This window comes from Squalius cephalus (assembly GCF_949319135.1).
Source record: "Squalius cephalus genome assembly, chromosome: 23".
Lineage (NCBI taxonomy): Eukaryota > Metazoa > Chordata > Actinopteri > Cypriniformes > Leuciscidae > Squalius > Squalius cephalus.
The window spans coordinates 12,533,840-12,561,165 of NC_137144.1; the positions used below are offsets into that span (position 1 = coordinate 12,533,840).

The 27,326-nt window shown below is 38.1% G+C and overlaps 1 protein-coding gene across 8 annotated transcripts in view; it reads left to right on the forward strand.

Moving 5' to 3' along the window:
• tjp1b (tight junction protein 1b) overlaps nt 1-27,326 on the forward strand; it is a 124,515-nt gene that overhangs the window by 60,344 nt on the left and 36,845 nt on the right. For 2 of the 8 annotated variants that reach the window (XM_079860022.1, XM_079860024.1), the window contains exon 1: nt 4,835-5,388. The exons of 4 other annotated variants lie outside the window; for them this stretch is intronic. In XM_079860022.1, the coding sequence (XP_079716148.1) occupies nt 5,362-5,388 (27 nt within the window). In that variant the 5' untranslated portion in view covers nt 4,835-5,361. Of the gene's footprint in view, nt 1-4,805; nt 5,389-21,057; nt 21,104-27,326 lie in introns of those variants that run through there. 2 more of the 8 variants (XM_079860021.1, XM_079860023.1) reach the window with 2 other exon arrangements.

The following is a 27,326-nucleotide window of genomic DNA, read 5'->3' on the forward strand; positions in this document are numbered from 1 at the left end:
TTTTACTGGAAAACAAGACAAACATTTTTTTTAATGTGTACTGGGATGTTGATTCAGTCACAAACAAGTTAGCTATTAGTTTAAATGTATGAATGTTTCGCCAATCATTATTACATATTTGGGTCTTTAGCGACCCTGATCTATTTCTAACACAGATGGATCTCTACCTGTCTTGATAATATAAAACTCTCCTGATATTAGAGAAACAATTACAGAAGAATAAAATAAAGCATATTTTGTTATCTTTTAGAGCTTGGAAGGGTTCAGTATGAACAGATGTTTTATACCATCATCACTTCTCATCAGAGCTCATTACCAGTACATTCAGCATCTCCCTCATATTCACCATCTCAAACATATTCTCAAAACTATCTTTTTCAACATCTTCAAAATCAATATTTTGATCGCTGGCAGCTTCTTCACCAGATCAAGTGACAGTGACTCTAATATTTGACTGCGTTCAGTACTTTCTCTGCTGTAAATCGCTGAGCCATTTCAAGTTTTGCTGATGATACTTCCTATTCTTTTGTTTTCTGCCTGCGGTAACTATGAGTGAAACGTCACTTCATCACTGTGTATCAGACACTGCCACCTTGTTGAATAAATGTGAATTGCACTTATTCAGTCATCAAAGATTCAATTATTGTTATGCAGAAAAAAAAAATACACAGTTACACACCTCAGGTCGTTTGATGAAATTTGATGTCTAACTTTAAAAAATGTATGAGGAGGGTAGTGAATGATGTCCCGGGTCACTAAAGACCCGAGGTATGCGTTTAAGGGTTAACTGTCTGACCTTAAACATCATTCAACGATCGTTATAGACAAAATGAGAGTCGATGTTCTCCTGGAATAACCTGATTTTTTCAGTTGTGTTTGTCATCTGCCTTTTGGTGCATGCATGGCAAGGCTGGGTTTTACAAATTCTGGATTCCTTTCCCCAAACACTCCCTCAGAGGCTTTTGCTTACTAGACTCTTTTGCGGTTCTGTTTGGTGATTCAGAACACCTCAGGGCCGAGCTCTGTAATAGACTCGAGGAGCGCGCCTCAAAAGTGACTCACTTTCCATCATGTTATTGACTCAGTGCCTCTTAAATGTGTTCTTTTCAATTTCGTTAACGTATTGAAGGACATTTTGCTTTTGTGGTTATATAGCACTGACATATCCACATATTTGAGCCTGATATCATACAATATCCTTCCTCGAGTGCGAACATCTGTGAGGAAAAACTTTTAGCTATCACAAAACCCTTTAATAAAATGCCATGGGCATTGAATTAAAATAAATAACACCATAAATGCTGTCTATAATGCTACCCTGCAGAAAAGGTTGTGACAGCCACTTTGTGCTTTACTGCTCACTAGCTTTACTGAACAATATAATCATCTAGACACTTGACTTCAAACGGGTCGTATAGCAGAAAGTGCACATTTTCTACAGCCTGGCTATATGGTGAACAAACTGTGCTATAATGCCTGGGGACTTAGATATTAGCTAGACATGAGAATATAGGAGATAATTCATGCCACAAGAGAACAATTTCTGCTCACACGGTTTAATTGTTTAATTACAGTGTATCACAGCGCTGTAGTTGTTCATTGTGTCGGTGTGACCTTGTCCCACCCTTATAAAAGTCAAGCCCAGCCCTCCCTCGCTCGAACTCTGTCCTCTGGTGTAAATGGCATGAGGTCTCCTACTCTCAGGACCCCTGCGCCCGCGTTGGTCACAGGAGAACGAGGTTCATTAGGGGCCGAGATAAGAGGTGACGCTGCAGGCCATCAGGGATTTGCTGAAAATGCTTACATTAATGAAGGTTGAATGCAAGATTGCATTTATGAACATTTGGCCACTATAACTTATTTATAGAGCTGCAAAGTATTCATCGTTTTAAACCTAAAATATGTCATTTACATCATTAGTTCCACAGAACTGGTCTGGCAAAACCCTGCATCCATTATTGCAATTTAATGAATTACACTGAATTATAATAGGCCTGTATTATTATATATTAGAATAGGCTATATTTATGTAAAATGTATTATTATATTTTATATTTAACTCTTTCCCACAAGTTTTTTGTTTGTTTGTTTTTTTAAAGTTGCCAGCCAATGCTGATAATTTTCACAAAAAATGTATGGCCCCCAGAATATTTTGTTGTATGAATATCTGAACATGCAATATATATATATATATCTGCTTTGAAACAAAAAAAATCTTCATGCATTCTTTTTAGTGTAGTTTATTTACACTTGAATGTGGGTAAGTTTAAAAAAAAACGTTTTTTTTAAATTTTTTTTTAGCAAAATTCTGAGAAATTTGAGTTTTTGTCAAAGACTGCGTCCAGATCGGCTTCGAACGAAGATAAAAACATGGAGTAGATCGAAACCATCAACACCCCTAATGCTTTACAGTCCTATACCTCGTCCTGGGTCTACATTTCATTCAGTAGCCTAACATTAAGCAGGTTTGATTTGTATGCCGTTTAATGTTGATCGCGTTATTTTACATGATATCATGATATCTTCTTACTGATATCGCTAGTTTCTGCTTCTTCTTCGCCTGTGTTTTGATCCGGCGATTGAGTACTCTTTAAGAAGAGGTGTAATAGCGCCCCCTACTGTATTACAGTGAAAACACGGACACTTCCGTTAATGGCGGGGAAAGAGTTAATAATAATAATAAAATATTTATTAGATTTTATTATTATTATTTTATTTGCAATGAAATGGCCCAACGTTGTCTCCTTCACCGATCTTCCGGCTGGTTGGTTTGTTGTTTTTGCAGAACTTTAGACATCTCTGTTTGACTAGCACACGTCACAACTCTTAGGAGACACTCTGGATGGCAGGTTAGGTAATAAGCGCTCTTCTCATTCTCTTGATTAACCGAGTGTCCTTCACAGTTGTTCTCTATGTTCCTCCTGTTCTGCAGTCTCTCTCTCTCTCTCTCTCTCTCTCTCTCTCTCTCTCTCTCTCTCTCTCTCTCTCTCTCTCTCTCTCTCTCTCTCGTGCGCGCGCTACGGAGGACGTTCGTGATTACAGGCTACGTCACTTTTTCTTGTGTATGCAGCTAATGATAATGACGTCAACTATATCCCAGCCACCCTGCATTGATTTAAATACTGTGCAAATCGTGTTAGATTTCATCAGAAGCAAAATACTATTTACCAATCATGTTTTATTTGCCATATGTATTATTTTATGATGCTGTAAATCCATTGTGTGAAGGATACAGTGCTGAATTCTGCGTTTTCTGAGAGCTGACTGTGGTGTCACACACGGGCACAGGTGTCAAGGGCACTTTATTTTGCTTCCTTGCATTGTTTTTGCAGAGATGTGTCAGGCGGGCTGACTGGGCATCGCTTGTGGAGCCCAGCGTGAATATGTGTGAGGTTTGTGTAAAACTGCAGATGCAGAATAGCAGTGGACACTGGGGAACTGAAGGGGGCGCTGTCCACAACTGGAGGGTCATTGAAACATCTTTAGCTTGTGCTTTAGTGTGTGTGTGAGGGCATAACTTAAACATCTAATGAAGGGCTACATTGCCTGGTTTAACAGTATATTCTGACTGACTGTATGGGAATAAGAGAAAACAAAGAGAACCTGAAGAGGAAGTAGAGAGAGTAAACCTACAGTACTGTATATTGACTATTTAAGATAAGTAAAGGTTAAAAAAAAAAAAACTCCCATATCTGCATGTCTGTTTGCTTGGGTTTCTGCCTCTACTGCGGATGCTGTCTAAAGTGGAGGTCTGCACTGTGAGAGCTGGAAGAATCAGAGGAAGTTGTCAGTGTAATGCAGACAGAGTGAGGTTTTCCTGTGGGAGTCATGTGGTCAGAGCCTGATTTACTCTACAGATTTACTATTCAAGTAAATCTTTACAATGTACGAGTATTAAATCAAAAGATCTATCTATCTATCTATCTATCTATCTATCTATCTATCTATCTATCTATCTATCTATCTATCTATCTATCTATCTATCTATCTATCTATCTGTCTATCTGTCTGTCTGTCTATCAAATTCAAAATGGCTTTGGCATGATTGTATTACAGTATTGCCAAAGCTTGGAATACATAGAATAATAATTAAAAAATCAAAATAATAGACGAAAATATTATAACTTAACGTAAATTATGAACAGATCTATCTATCTATCTATCTATCTATCTATCTATCTATCTATCTATCTATCTATCTATCTATCTATCTATCTATCTGTCTGTCTGTCTATCAAATTCGAAATGGCTTTATTGGCATGACTGTAAATACAATATTGCCAAAGCTTGGAATACATAGAATAATAATAATAAAAAAATAAAAATAATAGACGAAAATATTGTAACTTAACGTAAATTTAATGAACAGTATCTATCTATCTATCTATCTATCTATCTATCTATCTATCTATCTATCTATCTATCTATCTATCTGTCTGTCTGTCTGTCTGTCTGTCTGTCTGTCTGTCTGTCTGTCTGTCTGTCTGTCTGTCTGTCTGTCTATCTATCTATCTATCTATCTATCTATCTATCTATCTATCTATCTATCTATCTATCTATCTATCTATCTATCTATCTATCTATCTATCTATCATCTGAACAGTAAAAGAAGTCACTTTTAGGTGACTGTATTGCTGAGTTTGCATAAAATGTTGTGCCCTAGTAATCCCTCTTCATTCACAATACTCAGTTTATAAAAACCACTTTACCTCAATACCTTTTAATAACAACACGGCAAAGTGGAACATCCCAGATGATGCTCTGCTCTCTCTCTCTCTCTCTCTCATGTTCCCACCCCTGGAGAAATGCGATGGAAATGTCCAGGCAGTCAGACAGACATGTCACTGCTGTGCTGTGGGAAAGAGGGAGCAGAGTAGAGCTCATCTCATCTCCTCCTGCTGCCATTGCAGTGAGTCTCTCTCTCTGCTGCACACACACACACACACACACACACACACACACAGGGCTAAAGCACGACATCCCGCCCTCTGCCTCCCCGCAGGTGGACCAACACACCTCCGAACGGATATTACACATCAGGAATGCTATGAATACACCCGATTCTTGCGGGATAGACGTGTCACATTCAGAGATTTTGTGAAATGTATTCGCTTCATCAGCAATAAGAGGAGACCACTGGCGGTACATGGCGAACTTTGGGCTCATCTGACATGTTGCTGCTCATCCTTATAAGAGACCACAACACACTTTAGCCCGACACACGGGCCGGAGGGGAAGAAAAACACGGATTTTATCTCTCCCAGGCTGATCAAGCCCTCATAACCCTGTTTTTTATTTATTTCTTTGAGGCGACAACATTTAGCCTCAACTTGCTTCAGCGCGAGCAGCTAAAGGAACAAAATGTCTGCCCGGGCTTCCTCTAATAAGGTTTGTTAACATTTAACGTTTCTGATACCATGTCAGCAGTTGTTAAGAGCTGAAATATGAAATATAATAGAACCAGAGCTTAAAATGTGTGTGTTATCGATGCATGAGGTCATAAATGTGGGCGCGCGTTTAGCCTCAGCTAACGGAGATTCCTCAACTTATGCTAACACGCTAACGCTAGCTGATCTGTGCGGTAGTTTTACAGCTTTAATTTAACACTTAGCGCTTCAGTTTTCTACATAACCTTTGTTGTTTAAATATCAATACTCTAGTTTTGTTATTTAACGTTTGTGTCGCGTTTGTTTGTGTGATAGTAAGACAAATATGCCGTTAAGTGCTTAGCTGAAGTGGTTTCAAAGTCTGTCAGTTTCATGAAGCTTTTAAATGTTGCATTTTAACGTTTTTAAATATTATAATATAATGCAAATTTTGTCTGTCATCTCAGCTTTCAAACAAACAGGTTGACAAAGCATTGTATTGACAATGTCACAAGTGATTTAACAAATATGACAGAGAAGGGGAAGTGCTTATGTGAAATCTCTTTAAGCTGTTACAAAAAATGTGTTATGTAAAATTTCTCTGTATTTCAGGATTTAAATGAGTATTTCTATAGCTGTTAATAAGTAGCTTATGTGTGTGAGAGCTGACATTCATAGATGGTTTGTGCACACTGATGACAGGAATGATAAATATGAAACTCCTCATCTGCGGTTGGAAGGATGTTTTTGCTTGAGTTTGAACTTTAAGTTAACTCATCTCCATTAATTTAAAACCCAAGGAAACTTTAGGACGTGAAATGTAAATGATATCAGCTGTCACACGATACAGTTTCTGTTGGGCGGGTCTTTCCGTTGACACCTGTTGAAGCCCCGCCCACAACAGGTGAGCTTCATGAAACAGGTGGAACATCTCAGGAATGTGACTTTTCTCGCTGTCATGAGTCACTGGTCGCTTTGCTGTCAAGGGATGTTTGGGTAAGCCGAGGAACATTTAACCTGTTTGACCGGATCAGCCGACAGAGCATGATTTACTTGAGTTGCTTTCATGATGTTGTTTTAGGCTACACGAGTTATGATTTGACATTGCTTTCTTGTTCGGCATTTATTAATGGTAAGTGTTACCACAGTGTAGATGGCAAAACATTTTTTTTTACACACATGCCAAATTTGCCAATACTTGTCCACCGTTATGTGCCATTATTGATATGAATTAGAGATACATACAATTTTATAATATATTGTATTTTATATGATATAATCAAATAGGTGCATATATACAGTGTATTTAATCTGATCAAAAGGGTGTGTTTTATCTATGGACTGCCCATAGATTTTGGAATTGTCACTTGGTGGATTGCCATTTAAACTATCAACACAGTTATAGGCTGATTATGTTCATCTCAGAATAGCCAAATATTAGCATATTAATTGACCTGTGCGATATATATCGATCTCTCAATACCTGCCAAATTCAAGTTGGAACTATATTCTTCAAACGAAACCAAAGAATGAACTGATGTGCCGTAATTTCGAACAAAATCAGGCCAAAACGAAGTTCTTTTGGAGTTAGTTTGGGGAGTTTGAACCAGTTTGCCAAAAGTGAACTTTCCGGAAAAGTTCGATACGGCTGCTAAACACCTTCGCAATACTATTGGTCCATATTCATCTTCATATTAATTTACTATCAGGCCTTAAATGTGTCATACTATCCCTAAAACTGTATTTGGCATGATTACATTTAAATACATTTTTGTTGTCTGTCTGAACTTAAATTGAAAATGTAGCTGTTTTCCCCCATTTTCCTACTAAAAATCTGTAATTACCTGAAAAAATCACAGACTTTAAAGTCATTTTTAGCTCCATTAAAGTCACTGAGCTCTTATGTAAATTTTGTTTGATATTCTTTTTGCTCACTAGTTAAAAAATAAAATTCTGGTGTTTCAAACCTGTAAGAATTTCTAATTTCAAACCTGACAGAATTTTCATTTTTAAGTGAACTATTCCTTTAAGCGAGAATCAGACTATCGTTCTTGTGTTTGAATTAAATTGACTTATATTGCAGTACCTAAAAAAAGTAACTTGTCCATTATTCCCTTGCCAAAGGCGATGTTTATGCATATTGGTGCATGGCGAGTGTTAATTTTTGACTGTGGTTGTAAGACTTGTTTTGTTGCTTAATAGCAGCACTTATTTGTGGACAAAACAGATGCGGGGCAAAGGGATTGTGCTTTAGTTTGCATTGTTTAGTAATACTTATCCCTCCCATGGTCTGGGACTTTGGGCCGGTTGCAGAGTTGCCAAGTCTGCGGTTTTCCCGCAGAATTATGCAACTTTTAAACTGTTGCTGCGGGTTATTTGTTTAATTCGTGGGTTTAAGCGACCAACCCCCCCGCCCCAACCCCCCCCCCCCCCATCCTCAGGCCGGAATGCAATTTTTTTTTTTAAATGAGCAATTCGGCTGATTTTGTTGTGTTGTCGACCTGGCAACCCTACCGGGTAGTTTGACTGGTCAAGTCTACCCTGTAATCCTGTTGGTCTAATCTCTTCATGAGATCAAAGGCAGAACCACAACATGATTTCCCGTCTAGCCTGAATGGAGGATTTTGTTTGTGCCTCGCTCTGTGCCCTTTCTTGGTAAAAACACTGGCCCTAGTCTCCGGCCCTACATTACAACTGAAATGAAGCTTTAGATGTAGACTTGTTAGGGTAATGCAGTTTGGCAGGCAGAGGCCTGGACACTGACTCGCTCAGGGTAGCTCAGCTGGCTGAACGCTAGACAACTTTACTGTGGCCCTGATTTCTGTCTTCGATAATAATCTGTTTTGAGGAAAATAAATCCACTCCCTTCCGTCATTATAATAATTAAAGCCAATTTAATCTTTGTTTAATGTATACAGCTCTTTTGGCTGTTTATTTTCCAAATGCCATCTTTCCTGGAGTTTTTACTTGGGTGGCTTAAAAGTTTTGGGTTTGGGTCGTAATAAAATCACTTGGGTTCCCATAAGGACTTTGTCAGAGAAAAAAAGTGTACTTCTTTCGACCAATATTTAATTAACTAGCCTACTATACTATATTATTACTATAATAATATAAATTTAAATTTTTTTCCTTATTATTTTAATTTATTTTGGCAATTATATTTGTATTATTTATTAATTAATTTTTTAATAAATATTTTTTATTTATTTATTATAATAGTATTGCTTTTTTCCAAGTTTAAAATGTTTTTAAATTAATAATAAATTGTTAGGATTACCACAAATATTGTTTAATTTATTTTGGCTTTAGTACTGTAATATCAACATCAACTTGATTGGTATATCTAGTTTAAAAAATAATAATATTAATATTTTCTTCAAAAGATATTACCATTATTCCATGTCCAAAACACATGGTAATGCCATGGTACATTTTAGTGCCTCTTTATTAGTGATTTTGCTTTATTTCTTTATTTTTTTGGGAAGGTTCTCGAAAGCTCATAGTGAGCTTTCAGAGAAAGATGAAATGTCTCCAGAACTGTATTTAACTCCCGTTTAAGCTGTTTGTTTGTTAGTTAGTGTTTTTATCGTAAGTGCTTTAGCTACAGTGTGAGTTTCGGGAGTTGGCATGGGGATTTCTCCCCCCCGCTCCCTCCAGTCGTTTGTTTAATCTTGTAAAAGAATGCGAGAGCCGTCCTTCACAGCGGCGGTGGGCAAATCCAGGACTTAGCCGAGGATACAGACAGAAATGACTCCCTAACAAAGTTTCCCGAACACACCCTGTCTACCATTGGTCAACAAACATATAGTCCCGCCCCAAACTCATGCCATTGGCTGAGACACAAATTACACACTTCAGCTTTAACAATAGCAAATAAGTCATACACACAATTTCCTGAATTTAAATGAACACACTATATTCACTTTAAATTCACTATAAATTCACTCTAGAGCTTCTTTCTGTTAATCAGCCAATCAGAAACTAGAGCTCAATTAATCGTTAAAAGATCGCAACCTTGATTCAAACACGATTCAAATTGTATTCCTGAATGACAGTGAATCGGCTATGTCTTTTAAACCTTTGACAGCGATCACAGCGAACATTCAGATCTGCGCTGATCTTTTCAACCACACAGTATTGTTATTTGTCTTACAATAATACATATTATCACAGAAGTAGCCTACATCTTACACCAGTAGATGGCGACAAGTGACTTCAAATGTATTTGTCATTGATTCATTCATTCAAGAGATTCGTTCAAAAATGCTGATTAATCCAGTTATCAAACAAGTATTTATGAGTGAGTCATTGAATCATTCATTCAATTCAAATAATTCAAATTAATTAAATATTTTTTATATGAATATAAGACTGCAGCAATTAACAATTTTTCAGAACCTCTAGTAAATTGTTTGGTTGTTTATTCAGACTTGGAGAGAATCGTGATCTCTTTAAAAAAAAAAAAAAAAAAAAGTGATTCTCAATTTATCCAGAATAGGTCAGTGCAGATAATCTCAAAATCACAAATTAATCTTTCAGTCGTTTAAATGAGAAAATTAGTGTTTTCATTAGGTTGTCGAGTGTTTCTGGTGTGTTTGTGGTGTTTAGCTCGAGTGTGTGTCCTCGTTGTCCTGTATAATGATGCGTTTGATACATGAGATTGAGGGGATCAAGGACAAAGATACAGGCCAGGGCCCTGTCTCGCTCTCTCTCTCTCTCTCTCTCTCTCTCTCTCTCTCTCTCTCTCTCTCTCACACTCTCGCTCTCTCTCTCTCTCTCTCTCTCTCTCTCTCTCTCTCTCTCTCTCTCTCTCTCTCTCTCTCTCTCTCTCTCTCTCTCTCTCTCTCTCTCTCTCTCTCTCTCTCTCTCGCAGGGTCTCTTCTGTGTCAGGTGACCGGCTATTCTGTGAATCTTGGCCCTGTATTCTCTCTCGTGGATCAAGGGATTATTTTGTGCTTGTGGGTTAGACACTGACCCAGTACTTCTGCGTGTAAGAATGCAGTCCACGTGAGACACACAGGGCAGTTTTTATCAAAGTGAACATGTAACGGTCATGAGCAGGATATCACTAGCACTGCATTGCCGTTTAGTATTACAATGCTAGTTGTAAATGTTGAGTTGAAAATAGTGTTTGATGAATAAATAATAAGTCTTTTAGGCAGAATAGAGATGTTAAGATGAAAATGCTACCCTGGGATGCATTCTTGCATTCCGTCTGCACTTAATAACAAATAATCAGCGTCTCGCAGCATGAACTTTCCATTTAAGACTGTGTGAATTAAAACTACTTCAGCTTTTGCTATGCAGAGCATCGTGTTAATTTTAAAGGTGTGATAACATGGATTTTGTTGTTTTAATGCGTTACTTGAGGTTCTCTTATAATGTAAATAAAGTTTTTTTGTACACGCACACAAAAACCATATATATATGCGTAAAAACGATTATTTCAACCCTCATTCTGAGCCTCTGTCTGAAATGATCCGTTTTTAATCGGCGGCTCCTTTAAGGCTTGTCAGTAATCGGCCACTGTTATTGGCTAACGTCATTGCATAGGAAACTTTATCGACGTTCGTCTGTTATAGGTTCCTATGTTCGTCAACTTATTTTGAATAAAATTAATATTTGTGTAGTGTTCAATGTTGTTATCAATAGAGATACGCGGATGGGGTATTATTTCATCCGCAACCGCATCACATAACTCATCATCCGCACCAACGTTTTTTGACCAGATTTCAAAGCCGCACACGCCCGCCATCCGCTGATTGTTTTGCGGTCTATGGACGATGCAATGCTATGCTGATGCGAGCCGCAAGAAAGCCCTTGTCTGTTCTAGAAAGGATACAGCAAAGATATTTAATGCTAATGTATAAGGCATAGGCCTACGATGAGTTTCATTCATTTACGATGAGATGCGCTCTAGTTCACAATGCAATGCAAGTGAACGTGGCGCACCGGCGCCTCCATGTCACGGTTATTATATTGTGTGCTATATTTGCTTTTTATTTATTAAATACATGCAATTGGTTGATGAAACATTTATTAAAATTAAGATACAATTTGTACAAAACAAAATTCGCTTTAAAGAAAGGCTTTCTAAAAAGCAAAACTTAATGAAGTGGTAAAAATCATGTCTGACGATTTACAAAACAAAACCTCATTAAGTGGTAAAAACCATGTCTCCCGATTGCAAATGTTCATTGCTAATGTTTATTATTGCAAATGTTTTTAATTTGTTTAATAAATCTCATAATGATGGCACATCACTAGGCTATATCATAGCTTTTATTTCTTTCTCAAATGATTGGCGGTCGGTCAGGGGGTACTTGGCAAAGAATCAAATACAGTTGGAAACGACGTAGACCATTAATAAAACAGACTGTTAACAATTGTTTTTAATTAGTATTTAAACATTCTCTATGATGAAAAATGTTTGTAAAAATATTTTAATAACACGGTTTTGGCGGTTATAGAGTTCTAATGACGGTGCTCAACTATAACCGTCGGTCTCACGGTTATATACTAACCGTCACACCCCTAGATAGAAGTCTTTAAAATATGTTGCCACTAGAATTTACCCATGAAAACGCTGTTCACTGTTTCCATTGAGTGTTTTCAGTTTCAGAAGACTGAGAAATCAGTGCATCCTCGCTGTGGATATCGCCGAGCGTAGAGAATAAAACACGGTACTTTCTCTCGAGCACAATATCATAACATTTCCACTCCAGCCAGATATAGATGTGCTGAGACACCACATTTAAAATAGCGCTGTCAGAACGTAGAGACTTCAACTGATTTTGCTAAACTGAGTTTATATTGCGACTGAGTGTGTTTGAAAGAAGCGACCGTGCGTGACGGCATGGAGCGCTTGGCATCGCTTCACAGTCTCTGATGTCCCCAAACTATCGAAATCACTGTTTTGTTTAGCGTTAAACGTGAAGGAAGCTGTGCGGTGTGCTTTTGAAAGCATGTGAACAGTAGTGGGGGTAAGTCTTGGTTGATGATTCTGGCTGCAGTCTCAGTCCAATGATCTTTCTGCCTTCAGCTCTTTGGCCGTAAGCTTGAAGTGCCGAAGCCTTTTATCTAGATCCAGTCGTCTAGATTCAATGAAACTCTGTCCGTGTGGGACTGTGAAGTTTGAGCATTTTACTCACATCTCATTCCTGAAATTTGTGAATAAAAACATCTTGAATTGAACAAAGCAATTGATTGAATGAAGGATTTTGTTTTTGAAACAATTGAACAGACATATCATTCATGAATGAACTGAATGAACAAATCATGTTGTTCATGGACAAACTGAACTGATTCTTGAATGAACTGGGATGTCTTGTTTGTGAGCAAATAAGGCATATAGTTTGTGAACGAATCGATTGAACAAAGCATCTCATTTGTGAAACGACAATCAACTAATTTTGTTAGTGAACAAACTAAATGAATTGGTACATCTTGTTTATGAATGAACTGAACAAACGAAGCATCTTGTTCTTAGACAAACTGAACAGTTGAAGCAGCTTGTTTGTATATGAACTAAACGAATGAGGCATCTCGTTCTTGAATGAACTGACACGTCTTGTTTGTGAATGAATTAAATGAACTAATAATCTCACTTGTGAAAGCAAATGAACTAAGCATTTTGTTTGTGAACTACCGGAATAAATCAGTACGTCTTGCTCACGAATGAAGAGAACGAACAAAGTATCTTGTTCTTGGACAAACTAAACAAATGTAGCAGCTTGTTTGTGAACAAACTAAGCGAATGAGGCAACTCATTCTTGAATGAAATGAGAACTGAACAAATCAATACATCTTGCTCTTAAACTAAACAAAGCGTCTTGTTCTTGGACAAATTGAGCGAGCAAAGCATCTCGTTCATGAAACAACTGAACAGACTGGGACAACTCACTCATAAATGAACTGAACGAACGCTTGTGAAATAATCGATTGAATAAAGCGTCTCATGTGAAACAACTAAATCAACCAATCATATTATTGGTGAATTCAAAAATGAACTGAACAAGTGAAGCGCCTTGTTCATATGCACACTGAAAGACTTTGTGAACTAACTTAGGCTACTTGCCTGCGAATGAATCTGAACAAATCATTTTAGTGAATAGATTCAAAAGATAAGTCACTAAAATTTCTTTATTGGTATAAATAACTTTTCTCAAGTAATTAATTTTTATCAGCTTTGCCTGTCCCCTTATAAATTTAAACTTGGAGGCATAAGTGTTCCTATGAAAAATAATAAAGTAAGTGTAGAGTCCTGAAGCAGAAACGATCCCAAACATCAAAGGGTGTGATTTCAAATCATCCTGAATGCCGAGAGGCGACAGTCAGAAACTGCCTTTTGTTTCACTCTCGTCCCTCTCATTCTGAAACTAACTTGCATAACAAAAGGAAAGTTGACGCGTGTCATTTTGCCCGAGCACAATGCAACGTTTAGTGTAGTCGGATTACATAAGGGTGTGTTCCGTAGTAATTTGTGTGTTTGTATAACTGTGGCATCCTCTCCTTTTATAGTGGCGGGATGAGGGTTCAAAGGTCAGCCGTGACACCAGGGTTAATGAGGTCTTGTTTTCCTGCTGTCTGGTGTAGTATTTCTCACCACGGTATCACCTGGACGTGAGCCAGATGCTGTAATGCAAACAGTGAAACACACACAGACACGGTGAGAGTGCAAGGATACCTGACATACCTGATCGTAGCCATTGATTCGTTCTAGTGAGCTGTCAAAATGGTTTCGGCAAAACAAGTTGTGTGGATGTAGTGATACGGGCCGAGGCCGTCTGGTTTCTTTTTAGGGTCACACTTTCATTTAGGGTCCAATTCTCACTATAAACTACGACTTTTGCCTCAATAAACTCCTGCTTATTAATAGTTAAGGTTATTAAGTTTAAGTATTGGGAAGGATTAAGGGATGTAGAATATGGTCTTGAAGAATAAGGCATTAATATCAGCCAATATCTTAGTAATAATAAGCATTTTAATAATCAACTAGTTAATAATCTCACGGTTTCCATAAAAAATATGAAGCAGCACAACTGTTGTCAACATTGATGATAATAATTAGAAATGTTTCCTGAACAGCAAATCATCCCTGATTTCTGAAGGATCATGTGACACTGAAGACTGGAGTAATGATGCTGAAAATTCAGCTTTGATCACAGGAAGAAATTACATTTTAAGATATATTCAAATAGAAAACAGTTATTTTAAGTTGTAATTTTATTTCACATATTACTGTTTTTTTACTGTATTTTTGATTTAAAAAAAAATGCAGCCTTGGTGAGCAAAAGAGAATCTTACAGGTGTACATTTTTGTACAAATTCACATGAATGTAAATGAACATTCATGCATTATGTACAAAACGAGTTAACAATGAACTATAGTATATTTATATATTTAAAAAATAAATGTCGTTCATTCTTAATTTGTGATGCCTAATGCAAATTTACCAAGATTTTTTAATTATTGCTTTGTCTATTTATAAATGTTCATGCTCATTTTCCCAATTTTTGCACTCACTTAAAGTGACATAAAAGTCATAAAGTTTGCATAAAAATGTAATAAGCTGTTGAATGTAATCTCAAAATGAATCTTGATTTTTCATAATGTACATTATGATGTTGTGATGCCGAAATTAACTTGTAGCATTTAAAATGATTGATTTTCATTTTGATTTTGACAAATTATTCTGACTTTTATTGTCAGTATAGATTGTCAGCCATTGCATTAAAGTAATTATCTGCTTATAAGTATTGGAGAGAATTTAAATGTTGGTGCAAATCAACCCCTTATGCGTTACAACCGGTGGAGTTGACGGAAAGCGTTCAGACACTTATTAGTCTCTGGAAAGCTTATGTTGTTCATTGACTGAATACAGACTTGGCTGCTTACAGATGAACGGGCTCGTTTTCGTTTGGCCACTTTAATTTCGCCTCTGTCAATTTTTAGATGCAGCGTCCCGAGATGCGCCTATTTATACGACTCGAGTAGAAGCGCACAATTATTCTGCTTCCCTAAATGAGGCCATTTTTTACTCTTTGGGATTCATTAAAATAGCATTTCAGCTGTAAACGGTCCAAAAGATGTGCATGTATGACATGCTTTAATTGCATGCTTTTCATTACAGGCTGTTAGCATGAGTTGGTCTGTCGGTTGAAAGCACAACTGTGATCAGTCGAGTGTCCTTGTTAGTCTTCTGCATTGATTTCCTGAGATGAGAGCCTGATATCCATATCTCACTGGAGCCGACCCTCCTGCTTTTGTTCACCATGGGAGAAGGTGTGTGTTTGTAGGGGGGGGTCCAGCGTCCGGGACAACTGTTATCAGAGCGTTCCCGGCGCTCTCTGGGCTCTGTGGAGGTCTCTGATAACTCCCAGCATGCACTCTGGTGTAGTAGGCTGGATTTAGAGACACAGTCTCATCTAATAGCTCTGATTATTGATGCGGTGAAAGGATTTGCTGCCTTCTGAGTGTCCGCTGATAAATTTTAATGGGCTGCACTGATGTTGGATATTTTTACTTTACAACTATTTCCACATTATTACTGATAACCGATGCAATGAATGATACTGTAAATCTTAACTCTTTTCCCGCCAGCGGTAAAAAAAAAAACCAATGCCAGCCAGTGTCAGCATTTTGGGTTTTTTTCACGGCCACCAGAGTATTTTGTTGTATGGATATCTGAACATGTAAAAGGCCTATATCAAAAGAAAAGAACAGACCCTCTGATTTTTAACTGTTTTATTCTAGCTTCATGTTTTCTTTTCTTTTTTATTAATGTAGGAAAGTTTCATAAAGCAACATTTTAAACAAAAACAAGTGTTTTTTTTGAAGAGTACAACATAAGCAATGCTTTGATCGCTTGTTTTATGAGGAGATTGAGTACTCTTTCAGAAGATGCGTAATAGCGCCCCCTACCGTATAACAGTGAAAACACGGAAAGCCGGAAAATTCCGTCAATGGCAGGGAAAGAGTTAATATTTAAATCATTTCTATATGATCAATAGCTTCATGTAGTTTTAGTACCTGGTATAGAAAGAGAACTGAATGGAGTACTGTTGAATTGGGGGGGGAAACCCTCTTAATGTCTTTTTGTAATTTAATTTTTTCATTTCTCTAGTTATTTACCAATAACTGAATATCTTTTGAAACCAAAAGAGAGTTGAATATAGTAGAAAAGTATATCATTACCATTCCAATATTGTCTGTTCATTTTAGCCTATATATTTATTTTTTTATACATTATTCATTTACATAATTATGTATTGGTTTTCGCAGATAGCTAAAATTCTGCAAAAAAAAAAAGTTCATTGTTAGTTCATGATGCCTAATGTTAACAACTTAAACCTTGCAAGTTTACTAAGATTTTTTAGATCTGTTATCTAAGTGTTCATACTTATTTTCCGCTTAAAGTTATTTAATCGTTTAATTTGTTTCTGCCTATTTTAAATTGAACATACAAACCATTATTTTAGTATTATTTAGTTTAGTTTGCTTTTCTTTTATTTAACATTAAAGCGATTTCATTGTCGATTTCATCATCCATTTATCAGTTGTCTTCTATTATTGTAAATTTGGTATTGGTATTGACTAGAATTTCAATATTGATGCCTCCATGGAATAAAAACATAATATAAATGTATAATATCGGCCAATGACAATTAACAACAAAAAAAAAATCCATTGATTTGTGGTTGTGTAATTTTTAGCCTGTGGCATCTTTGCTGTTTTACAGTTTGTGAATATCTGCTGCTGTCTTTGTCGCCTGCGAGTCAAAGCATATGATTCCATTAAGAGAGCGATCTAAAGTTAGCCGTGTCACCGTGGAAGTGAGTGATCCCTGACGTGATCCTTCAGGCACAAGTGTGACGTTGCCGGTGGTCTGGCCATCATCAAAGATTCCCCGTCCTGATACCAGATGAGAACCTAAAATGACATGCCTGCAGATAACGTCCCCTGCATGAGATCCGGCACACTTCAGGTGCATCAGTCTTAAAGGGAGAGTTCACACAAAAATGTCACTTCTGTCATTTAATCGCCCCCATTTTGTTCCAAACACAAATGTCTTTCCATGCACTTTTCCCATAGTGGACACAGCTTATAAATAATGTCCTTGAGAAATCACGGCTACTATAGCAACATCCTTTACCATCACTTAAACATTGTTCCTTTTGTCCTTGCATGCTTCTCACAGCTTTCTTTTTGTTAGTCACTTTTGGGCTTGGCTTGAATAATTTGGCCTTGGTTTGAATAATAAGTTGAGTGCATATTTTTACATACGTAGAAGGTAGAATATAGAAAGCCACACACATGCATGTTTTCTCTAACCTATGTGAATGTCACTGGAGGAGGTCATTGAATGGAAATGAACCACAGCATCCATCCATCCATATGTGTCCCCTCGCTCCCGCTGAAATCGGAGCTCTAATCATTACCTATGGGCTCTTTATAATACTGTGGAGTCAGCAGCCTTGAGCTATTTATAGCCTTTTCGATACAGTGGAGTCGCATGTTTATTCCTCTTCTTTTCGTCCCCAAAGAAGTCCTTCAATGGATGTAGAAAATGTGGCCTTACATGTTGCTTTGGGATACGTTCATACCAAAGTAACCTTAGTTTCCAGATTGTCAGAATTTGGATAGTTTGGATTCGTTCCTCTTGAGAAAACCGAGATGGCCGTCGAACGGCAAAGAAGCATAGGATATTATTGTGATTATCTTATTCTACCTAATTTAAAAGAGCTAGTAAGCTAAGCTGTTGCACCTTTTTGCTGTTCATCCAGCGATGTAGTTTCCAAAATTGAATTTTTCGTGTTGCTTAATTTTAGCGATGTTTATCTTTGAATTAAAAGTCAGCTTTTACGAATATTGTACAATAAAGCCTAGATTTTTCTGTTACTTTTTCAATACAGTAAGTGGCCAATCACACAGAGTAGGGCTGAACATGCGCTAGACGGACGTTTACTAGTGTCAATAGTGTAGCGATGTATGAAGCTCAGCTCTCACCGAAGTCACTTTCATGGTTGGGGTAGGCTAATGCATTACAAGTAACGCAAGCTTTCAAAATTTCAAGTAACTAGTAAAGTAACTTAAATTTACAAGAAAATATCTGAGTTACTTATTCAAATTAGTAACGCAAGTTACTTTGTTTTCCCATGTTGACATTGACTAGGAAGGCATTTACTCATCTCACTTGCACAGACACAGATTCAGTATTCCTCAAAGTGAATAAAAATAGTGAAATACAAACTCTGATTATTACACAAACATGCAGAAATTAATGATGAATTACACAAATATACTTTATGTATTTAATCTCACTTTATTAACCAATGTCTTTGCTGCTGACCTTCAATGATCCAATTTAACCATACTAAAAAGCAGAAATGACTTTAGATTTAGATTTTAATTATTCTTTTTTTATTGCTGAAGAAAGTTTCTTCTCCTGCGATCCAGAATGGCAGCACAGCTGAAAGGTTTGTTTGAGCCGCGGCCGTGAATTTGCATTTCCTTAAGCCTGAGGCTAATTAATTTCACTTTTGGTGTGAAAGGCGCTTAACACTTGCCAAAATCATAACTTTGTTTTGTTATTAAAAAACAAACGAGGAAGCCCAGCCCAGATGAGGTAATGTAACACTACTTTCCATAAAAAGTAACTTATTAGTTACTTTTTTAGGGATTACTTTTTTTTTTAAATTGCTGCGAAATCTGTGAAAATATTTCCTTTCAGCTAAATTCGCAATCGTGTGGATTCCTATTGTGAAATGACTGCATTTCAGCCATGAAAATTAACCGAACGATGCCAGACATTAGCAAGTCTTTTTTAATGCTCAGCTCTCTGCAGTTGTTTAAAAGCGTCTTCTCAGAACAGTGTAATGTGGTAGTGTAGTCATTTTTCAGCATGTCTGCTATTCATTGCTCTTGTGTAGACATATTTGTCACAATGCTGCCGAATGGTTTGGAAATGAGATGCAGTGAGCTGGCAGTATGGAGAAATCTGCCAAAACTCTGCTTATGTTCGCCAGGCTGTCTAGTCCTGTTACTGAACTGAGGAAGATGGCATTTCTTCCCTGACCGCAGTATGGTTCAAACATCACTGTGGAATCAAATGCAAATTTAATCAAATGTGCAAATATTTTTAATAAGTAACAGAAACAATTAGGACATAACAATGCTTTTGTGAAATGCTGACACAACCTGTATCCTACAAGAACAAAACTAGTTGGTTGGGCTTCAAATGACACTTATTCAGCAGAAAGACCCGTTTATTAACTGGTCACCTCTATTAGCACCTCATACTGAATTTAAAGAGCAGTAAATATGGTAGGTATGTAGCATTGTCAGCATGACCGTTTATATGTGAACTCTCGTCAGCGCACTATTTTCTCTATTGATAGCAAAGTAATCCCATGTTTTAGCTGTGCTAAAGAGTGTGAGTGAGCGAGGAAAGGAAAACGTGCGTGGAATCTGCCGTTACTTCTGGCTTGTGCATTCCAGCCTGACAACCTGTCGGAGGAGCTACACTTGATGACTGCATGTCTAACATTTTAGGGAGGATTGAGTCTGGCATTTACACAGTGGGTTTCGAGTTGAATGGAGGAAGCTTAGGTGCAACTAAGGCATTCAAATGTAAATTATTTCAAACAACTTATCTAATCATAAGTGTTACAGTTTTGAGTCTTATGTTTTTAACTTGACTGTTAGGCTACATAATATAAAACAGTTTTTGTACTGAGGCCAAACTTGTTGATTTGTTAAAGGGATAGTTAATCCAATCCAGTTTTTTGTAATACAATGGAAGTCAATGGGATTTGAAAATACTTAAATTTGTGAAATAGGCACCAGATTGACACACTCTACCTCATAAATCAACACCAGCTCTGCACACAGTGAAATTCCATTGTTTTGATTGTGATGCACTTTCATTGGATAGCCAAATTACTAATTAATGCGATGTTTCTTAAAACTACCTCAAAAGTGTATTTCCTCCTTAGCAGTGAGAGGAAGCGATTGTATAATGAAGACGTCCAGCGTTGCATTTCTGTGCTCCGCTTCAGGATTGGCATTTACCTGCAGGCTTCATAGCCGGTGGCGTACTAGTTTTGGAGCATTGTCCCGCCAGTGGCACTGAAAGGGTTAAGACCGATACAGCACTTTCTACTGCAGATGGATCTGTGCTCCTACTGAGCAGAGCAGTTCTACAGCGAAGCACTGCTGCAGCTCAGTACACACACTTACTCCCTTGAATGTTGCAAAGCCACGGGGATTTACAGCAGCGCACGTTTGGTGTGAAGTGAAGCAAGAGCTCGGCGAGAATAAAAGACGATTCGAGTGGAGTGGTGCAACTTTACTGGAAGTGCTGGAGTACTTTTTTAAAGCGCCTGAGCCGCTCAGCAAATCGATGCGGGTCGGTGGATGCGCCTCATCTCTTTTCCGAAGTGATTGGACAGTAACTTGCTGTTCACTACTGGCCACTGCTACATCGGGGCAGGGTTGGGACTCTCTCTTTTTGTTTGTACCTCTCTCTCCCTCCCTTCCCCCTCTCTCTGCACTATCTTCCTCCCTCCCCCGCCTCGTGCCGATTGAATCGGGGATCTTGGTGTGATCAGGCAGGATCAGTATGAGGGCTGGAGCTTTGCCAGCATGCACACGGGTCTGCGGGACCCTGGTTTTGGAGAACACAAATGACTGAAGAAAGCTATGTTTCTGGTTCTTCTGAGGTGATCTAACTGCTGTAAGTAATGTTTACGCTCATTGATTCCGGTTCTTGTTATTTTTGTGCTAACGGTGGATTTCTATCATAAGCAAGTAACTTGCATTCAAGTTAAACCAGATTTGGGTCTGAAATGCTGAGCACATTAGACCTTTGGCAGTGGTGTGTCTTAGTTTCTTAATACTTTGGCGGAGTACAACAAGTGCTCCAACAGTTGCGCAAATTGACGTTAGCGATTAGTTTTCGCTTAGCTGCAGTGATCGGTGTGCCTTTAGCGCTGTAAATCTGCAGCGGTGGTGACGTTGCTGTGGTGTGTATGTGCGGGATATCACTTCGTCCTCTGGGGACCACCTCCCCTTGCTGTGAGCTTTCCTGCTCCTCCGTTTGAATAGCGGGATCACATGCTCCTGGATTGGGGCTTTTAGCCATCGTCAGCACTTTGAGACACATCTTTCTCCATTTCTGAAGTCATCAGTCATCAGCTCCTACGTGTTGCAGTCTGATGCCAGATCCAAAGGTGCTGTGTGTGTGTTTAAGAGGGACATTTGGATGTTTTTCCACCCTCCTCATCTTCTTTTGGCTTCCAGTCAACATACGCAATGTTCTCTGGGAGCATTTGTTTGCACTGTCCAATGCAGCCTCTTGCTCTGTCTGGCTCTGTTAACACGTAACCCCTGTCTGATCATACAGTTTTCTATAGTATTGGGGTAAAGGATGTTACCAGTCACTAATTCTGACTTTAACAAGTTTTTAAATATAGTCAGTGTTAATTTTTTTCCATAAAATACTATCTTATCTATCTCTACATTTCTCACATCTCTCTATCTACCTATCTATTTTAGGAGACTTGTTGACCTTGACACACAGTCATGAGGGTCTGCTGTGGTCCTCCTATATATCATTTCCTGTTTCATTTCTTTCCTGCCCCATGTATTTGCCTGTTGGTTGCAGTACATGATTCTTTGCAGACAAGTTTTCAAATATTCTTCATAGCTGCTTCAGTTCATCCTTAAAAATAAATAAATTGTCAAACTACTGATGTTTTTTTTTTTACTCCAAAATTGTTACATATTGTCCATAATATAGAGTCCATCCCTTGTTAGTTTCCCACAAGAACCAATGAGTTTTGTTCTAGTGTCGCACAAACGCCTTTAAGTTTCTGCAACACCTTTGAGTTTCTGCAAGAGACAATGAGTTTTGTTCTCCCGTTTCACACAAACACCTTTGAGTTTCTGCAAGAGCCAATGAGTTTTGTTCTCCCGTTTCACACAAACACCTTTGAGTTTCTGCAAGAGCCAATGAGTTTTGTTCTCCCGTTTCACACAAACACCTTTGAGTTTCTGCAAGAGCCAATGAGGTTTTTTCTTGTTTGTCACACAAACACCTTTGAGTTTCTGCAAGAACCAATAATCTAGAGCCATCCCTAGTTAGTGCTACAGTAGATGATGGCGAAAAGTAATGCAAAATCCTTAAAAAATAGTTGGAAATGAAGATACATAGACAAGGTTGACCAATAACAATAAAAAAGTTCTAATATCAGCTGATACATATGTTTTCTAAGTATTGTGCATCCTTACATTTCTTATGTCATGAACTCTTGATTTCTTCTTGTAGTCCACAGAGAAAAATATGTGAAGAGTTCAGATGCAAAAGCCTCTAAGTGCCATCTGAAATTGTCTTCTAGAATGATCATTTTTATAAAGCTTGTATATTTAAGTTATGTAATTTCACTTAAATGACAATTAATAGGTAATTTACATTGCCATTTAATGAAATTATTGAACTTAAATATACGAGCTTGATAAAAATGATCATAGAAGAAAATTTCAGATGGCACTTAGAGGCTTTTGCATCTGAACTCTTCATGTAATGTCTCCACAAGTTTGTGAATCAAACTTTTTTCAGTGTCCAACATAGTATCTAATTTGGTTACAGTGTGGCACCTCTGTTCAGTATCATCTCAGACCTGCACATACACTCACACAACTTCATAAAAATGGCACTTGTCGACACTATGAATTCATCTGCGTGTCTTGTATCAGCACGCCACCGCCACGGTCTCCCCTGAACGTCATCTTCATGTCGTCCGCATCACAGCCCCACTAGTTTCCTGCATCTGAACCCAACGGCAACAACGAGAGAGCTATTTTTAGTTCCTCCCTCTTGCTCCCTCCGTTTCGCTCTCTCGATTTCACTCTCCTGTGGTGAGGGATAATGTGCTGCATATCCAGATTTAAAAAGACACTGAATCCCTGCCTCTCAGTTCACACTAGCATAGTAATGACTGTTAGCAGTTAAGACGAGCTTGACACTTACTATTCGCAATGCCTCAGTCACGCATTACAAAGAGGCGACTTGGTGGTAAGCAGAAATCACTCGCACAACTCCGTCACTTTTCCACCCTAATGATGCAGATAGCTTTTCAGCTTTAATGGGGCATCTCAGGTCTAGGCGTTATCTCTGAAAGTGCTCTAGAGTCTGACTATTAAAAGGCCAAGTGTGAACTTGCGCAAGAATTTCATGGATTGTTTGTATGCCGCTTGCAAGCCAATTATCCTAGACCCAAGTTTTATCATCCTCCCTGTCAGATCGCCCCCATCCAGTTGTCGTTACGTAAACCACAGATACGCACACCATCTGTGCACTTTCCAAAAACTGACTTTTTTCCGGCTCTGTTAGAATTGATAACCCCTTCCACCCCCTCAAAACAGGTCCTGTAACATTAATTAAAAATTACTTGGGTAGCTTCCTGTCAGAATAGTTTGGCCCTGGCCACTCGTTACGGCTGTGTTCAGCTGTCCGATCCATCTGTGAGAGGGTCCATAACTGCCCATGCTTCCAGACCTCTGACAGTATAGAGCATTGGCTGCCAGTCAAGCCAGGATTCTTCCTGCAAAATGAAGATATGATTGACCAAGGCGTAGGTGAATGTGCATCCGGTCCATCTGGGAACGCAGTATTTAGCATAATAATGTGTGCAAACAGTGGATCAATTTATACAGTATGTCTTACACTTATTACATTCATAGTGTCCTTAGAGCAACCAGGGGAGCGCATGATCTCTGGAGCTGAACAACATGTAGGGTTCGAACTTTCCCTTACTAGATGTCCACATCAGAAATTCCTCTTATCACTAATTCCAGCTTATTAATTGAAATTGAGTTTTGCTCAACCCTGATATTTATACTTGACTAACAGTTTACTACTTCAAACAAAACCTTTATATACTTAAAAAAGCTGTGGACTTGTCCTACAAACTTTAGGTAAGCTAGCTAACTGTTTGGTTACATAAGTATAACGTTTAACATCTCAAAATCCATTCAAAGCTGTGTCTTCAACAAATGACTTGTTTCATAACCTTGCTGTCATGACTTTCCTCAGACGAGCAATTCGCTACTTGAGCAGGTTGAAGAATTGACGCAATGAAGTTTTATCTCTAGCGTGGGAATCTCTTGATTGAGGAAATCTGTCACAATGAAGCTGGAGCACTCTGGGCTCTCATACGTTTATATAGCAGCATCAGGACGATAGTTACAGTGATTCCCATCACACAGGAATATTTTTATGACACGTTTGACATCGGCCGTTTGATTGCAGCCTGTGGGCATCCTGGAATTCATGGCACGCTTTATTTTTAGAGTAATAGGGAGTGAAGGTGATGTTGGCTATGTTCATTGTGTACTTGCAAGTTATTTTGTAGCATGGAGAGAAACAGAGTGGGACTTTAAAAGGAGAAGTCTGTTTGGATGTATCATGTTTTTGCTTTATTCAGTGTTACACTAATTGCGAGGACAGTCCCCTTGGTGGAAACTTTCACATGCTAATTGCACCTAGACCATACTAAAGCTGAATTGTGATCTCAGTAACTTCGTATGGGACTCGAATTGCAATTCTTTTAAATATAGAATTTGATGTTAGCATTTGACTCAGAACACCTTAGCAATAGGCCTTCTGCGATAGTTGGTGTTACCGGTGTTCAGCTGCAACACCGGTTACATCACTTGCCCACCGTGGCACCGCCCCCACCGTCGTATTGATTTTTTTATATTAATAAAAATTCTTTAGTTCAGTTAGAGAACAGACACTACAATTAAAACTGAATATATCTGCTTAATTCAGCAAACAAGAGTCACAATACAAATCAGCAGCATGAGTCAGATTTCACCTCAACTTCGCCCATTCCTCCTCACGATGGCTGAAGATTTGGTGTCAAAACGAAATGGAAAAGCGCCTATTTAAGCGAGTTTGTCGCACGGGCATTCATAATAGTGCATGTCCACTGGTGTGGAGCGAGTGTGTGTGTGTGTGTGTGTGTGTGTGTGTGTGTGTGTGTGTGTGTGTGTGTGTGTGTGTTCATGCTTCCATAGGAATTAATTGAAAACGCTCGCTCTGCTCCGCACCGTTATGCATTTTACTTTTGCCTTTGAATTTTCAAATTTCAGCGATTCAAAAGCGAGGTGCAAAAGAGGGAAAAACTCCAATGCCCCCGTCCCCTGGTGATACCGGTATTACCGGTGTTGTCATGTGTCGATTAACCGGTGGGAAAATTTCCTCACGTCACATCGCTATTTAGCAACCATGTGGCAATGGCTTGGCAACCACCTACAACACCGTTCCAAATGGTAGGGTCGACATTCGATATTTTAAGTAGACCGTTAAGACTAAGCTAACAGCACTTTAATAAGCTTAAACAAAAATGTTTTATATCATAGAAACTTAGGGGTGAGCCAGTAAATAACCACCTAACAACTTCCCAGAACACTCAGAACATCTTAGCAACCAACATTGTGGCTACTACTCACTGCTCTGTACAGGAGACTTGCCATGCAGTTCATTTTAATAAAGTTTAATGTTAACATGATGGGTAGAAAATGTGAAAATCATTAATTATTAACTTTCCATCACACACATCTCTATTTCACGATTCATTTTGCCTGGAAGTTAATGGAAGATTGATTTACAAATGATTGGTGGGAGACACACCAGTCAATTAGAAGATGAGAGAACCTTCCCTTTCTCTCTTACCGTATCACTCCATCCTTGCTGCTCTCAAGACCAATTAGTGCAAATAGCTACAGTGCTACAAATCTTTACGTTTACAACAATCTCAGAATGCTGCCTCATCAGGAAAAAAATGTTTTTGCCTTCTTTTTTGCTGTTAGCCTAAGTAAAATAGGCCGCCTTTGCCAGCGAAAAGCAGCGTTGTCATACTTGGTCATGGAGCTTGAACATACAGAATCAAGAGTTTTTTTGGGAGTGTGTGTTTCTTTTGAATTTCAGCAGCTAGAGAACCAAAAGTCAGCAGAAGTCATAAACATCCAGCTTTTCTGTGCCTTTGGGTCAATTTTGAACGGGTTGATAAAAGTCAGGAACGTTATTGCCCAGTCATGTTCTGCCTTTGTAGCGCATTAAAGATGACCGTTGAGCTCTCTAAAGAGCTTTTTCACTGCGTGTAAACGCAACAAAACTTCAGAAGAAACTGTGAACTAAGATTTACTGTCAACAGGAATCAAGTGGCCCCTTTGTTAGCTTCTCAACTGGCCGTTGAAAACCACCCATAAATTCTGGCAAAATGGTGCAGGGTTTGTTGCATCAGCGTTTTTACGCCGCCGATCAGCCTTAAGATGGGCATAAATCCTCCCAACCCTTCTTTTGCTCTCCAGAGTGCAAACCTTTCCCAGCCGGGCTTCAGTTCCCCTGCGTTTTGCGCACTTCTGTTTGAGTATTTAAGTATCAAAGTACCATATTGTGGTTCCCCTCAAGTTGGATTTCTGCTTGTTAGTTGCTGATGTTGTGTGTGTGCAAAAAATCCTTATGTATACTAGGCATGTGATGGTATCAAATTTTCATGTTGCGATAATTGCTGAAGCTTTTATCACGGTACTATCACGATATTGAAATAAGTTGCAAAAAAGTGTTGTCATACTATAACAGGTTTAATAACTTTTTCTTTTAACTAAAATAACTTGACATTTAAATACAATAAAAGCAATACACAAAAATGTATAAAGTAGACAAATGTTTCAAACAGATTAAAAACACTTATAAGTTCTCATTAGTTAACGTTAGTTAATGCATTAACATTAAAAATAGTGTTAATGCAGTAGCTACATTTCTTACAGAGGTTATTCTTTGTTAAAGTTAGGCTAGTAAAAAAATACAACTGTTAGTTAATGTTAGCTCAGATCCATTAAATAAGTTAACTTTTTTAATAAAGTGTTATTAAATGTTGAAATTAAACTAA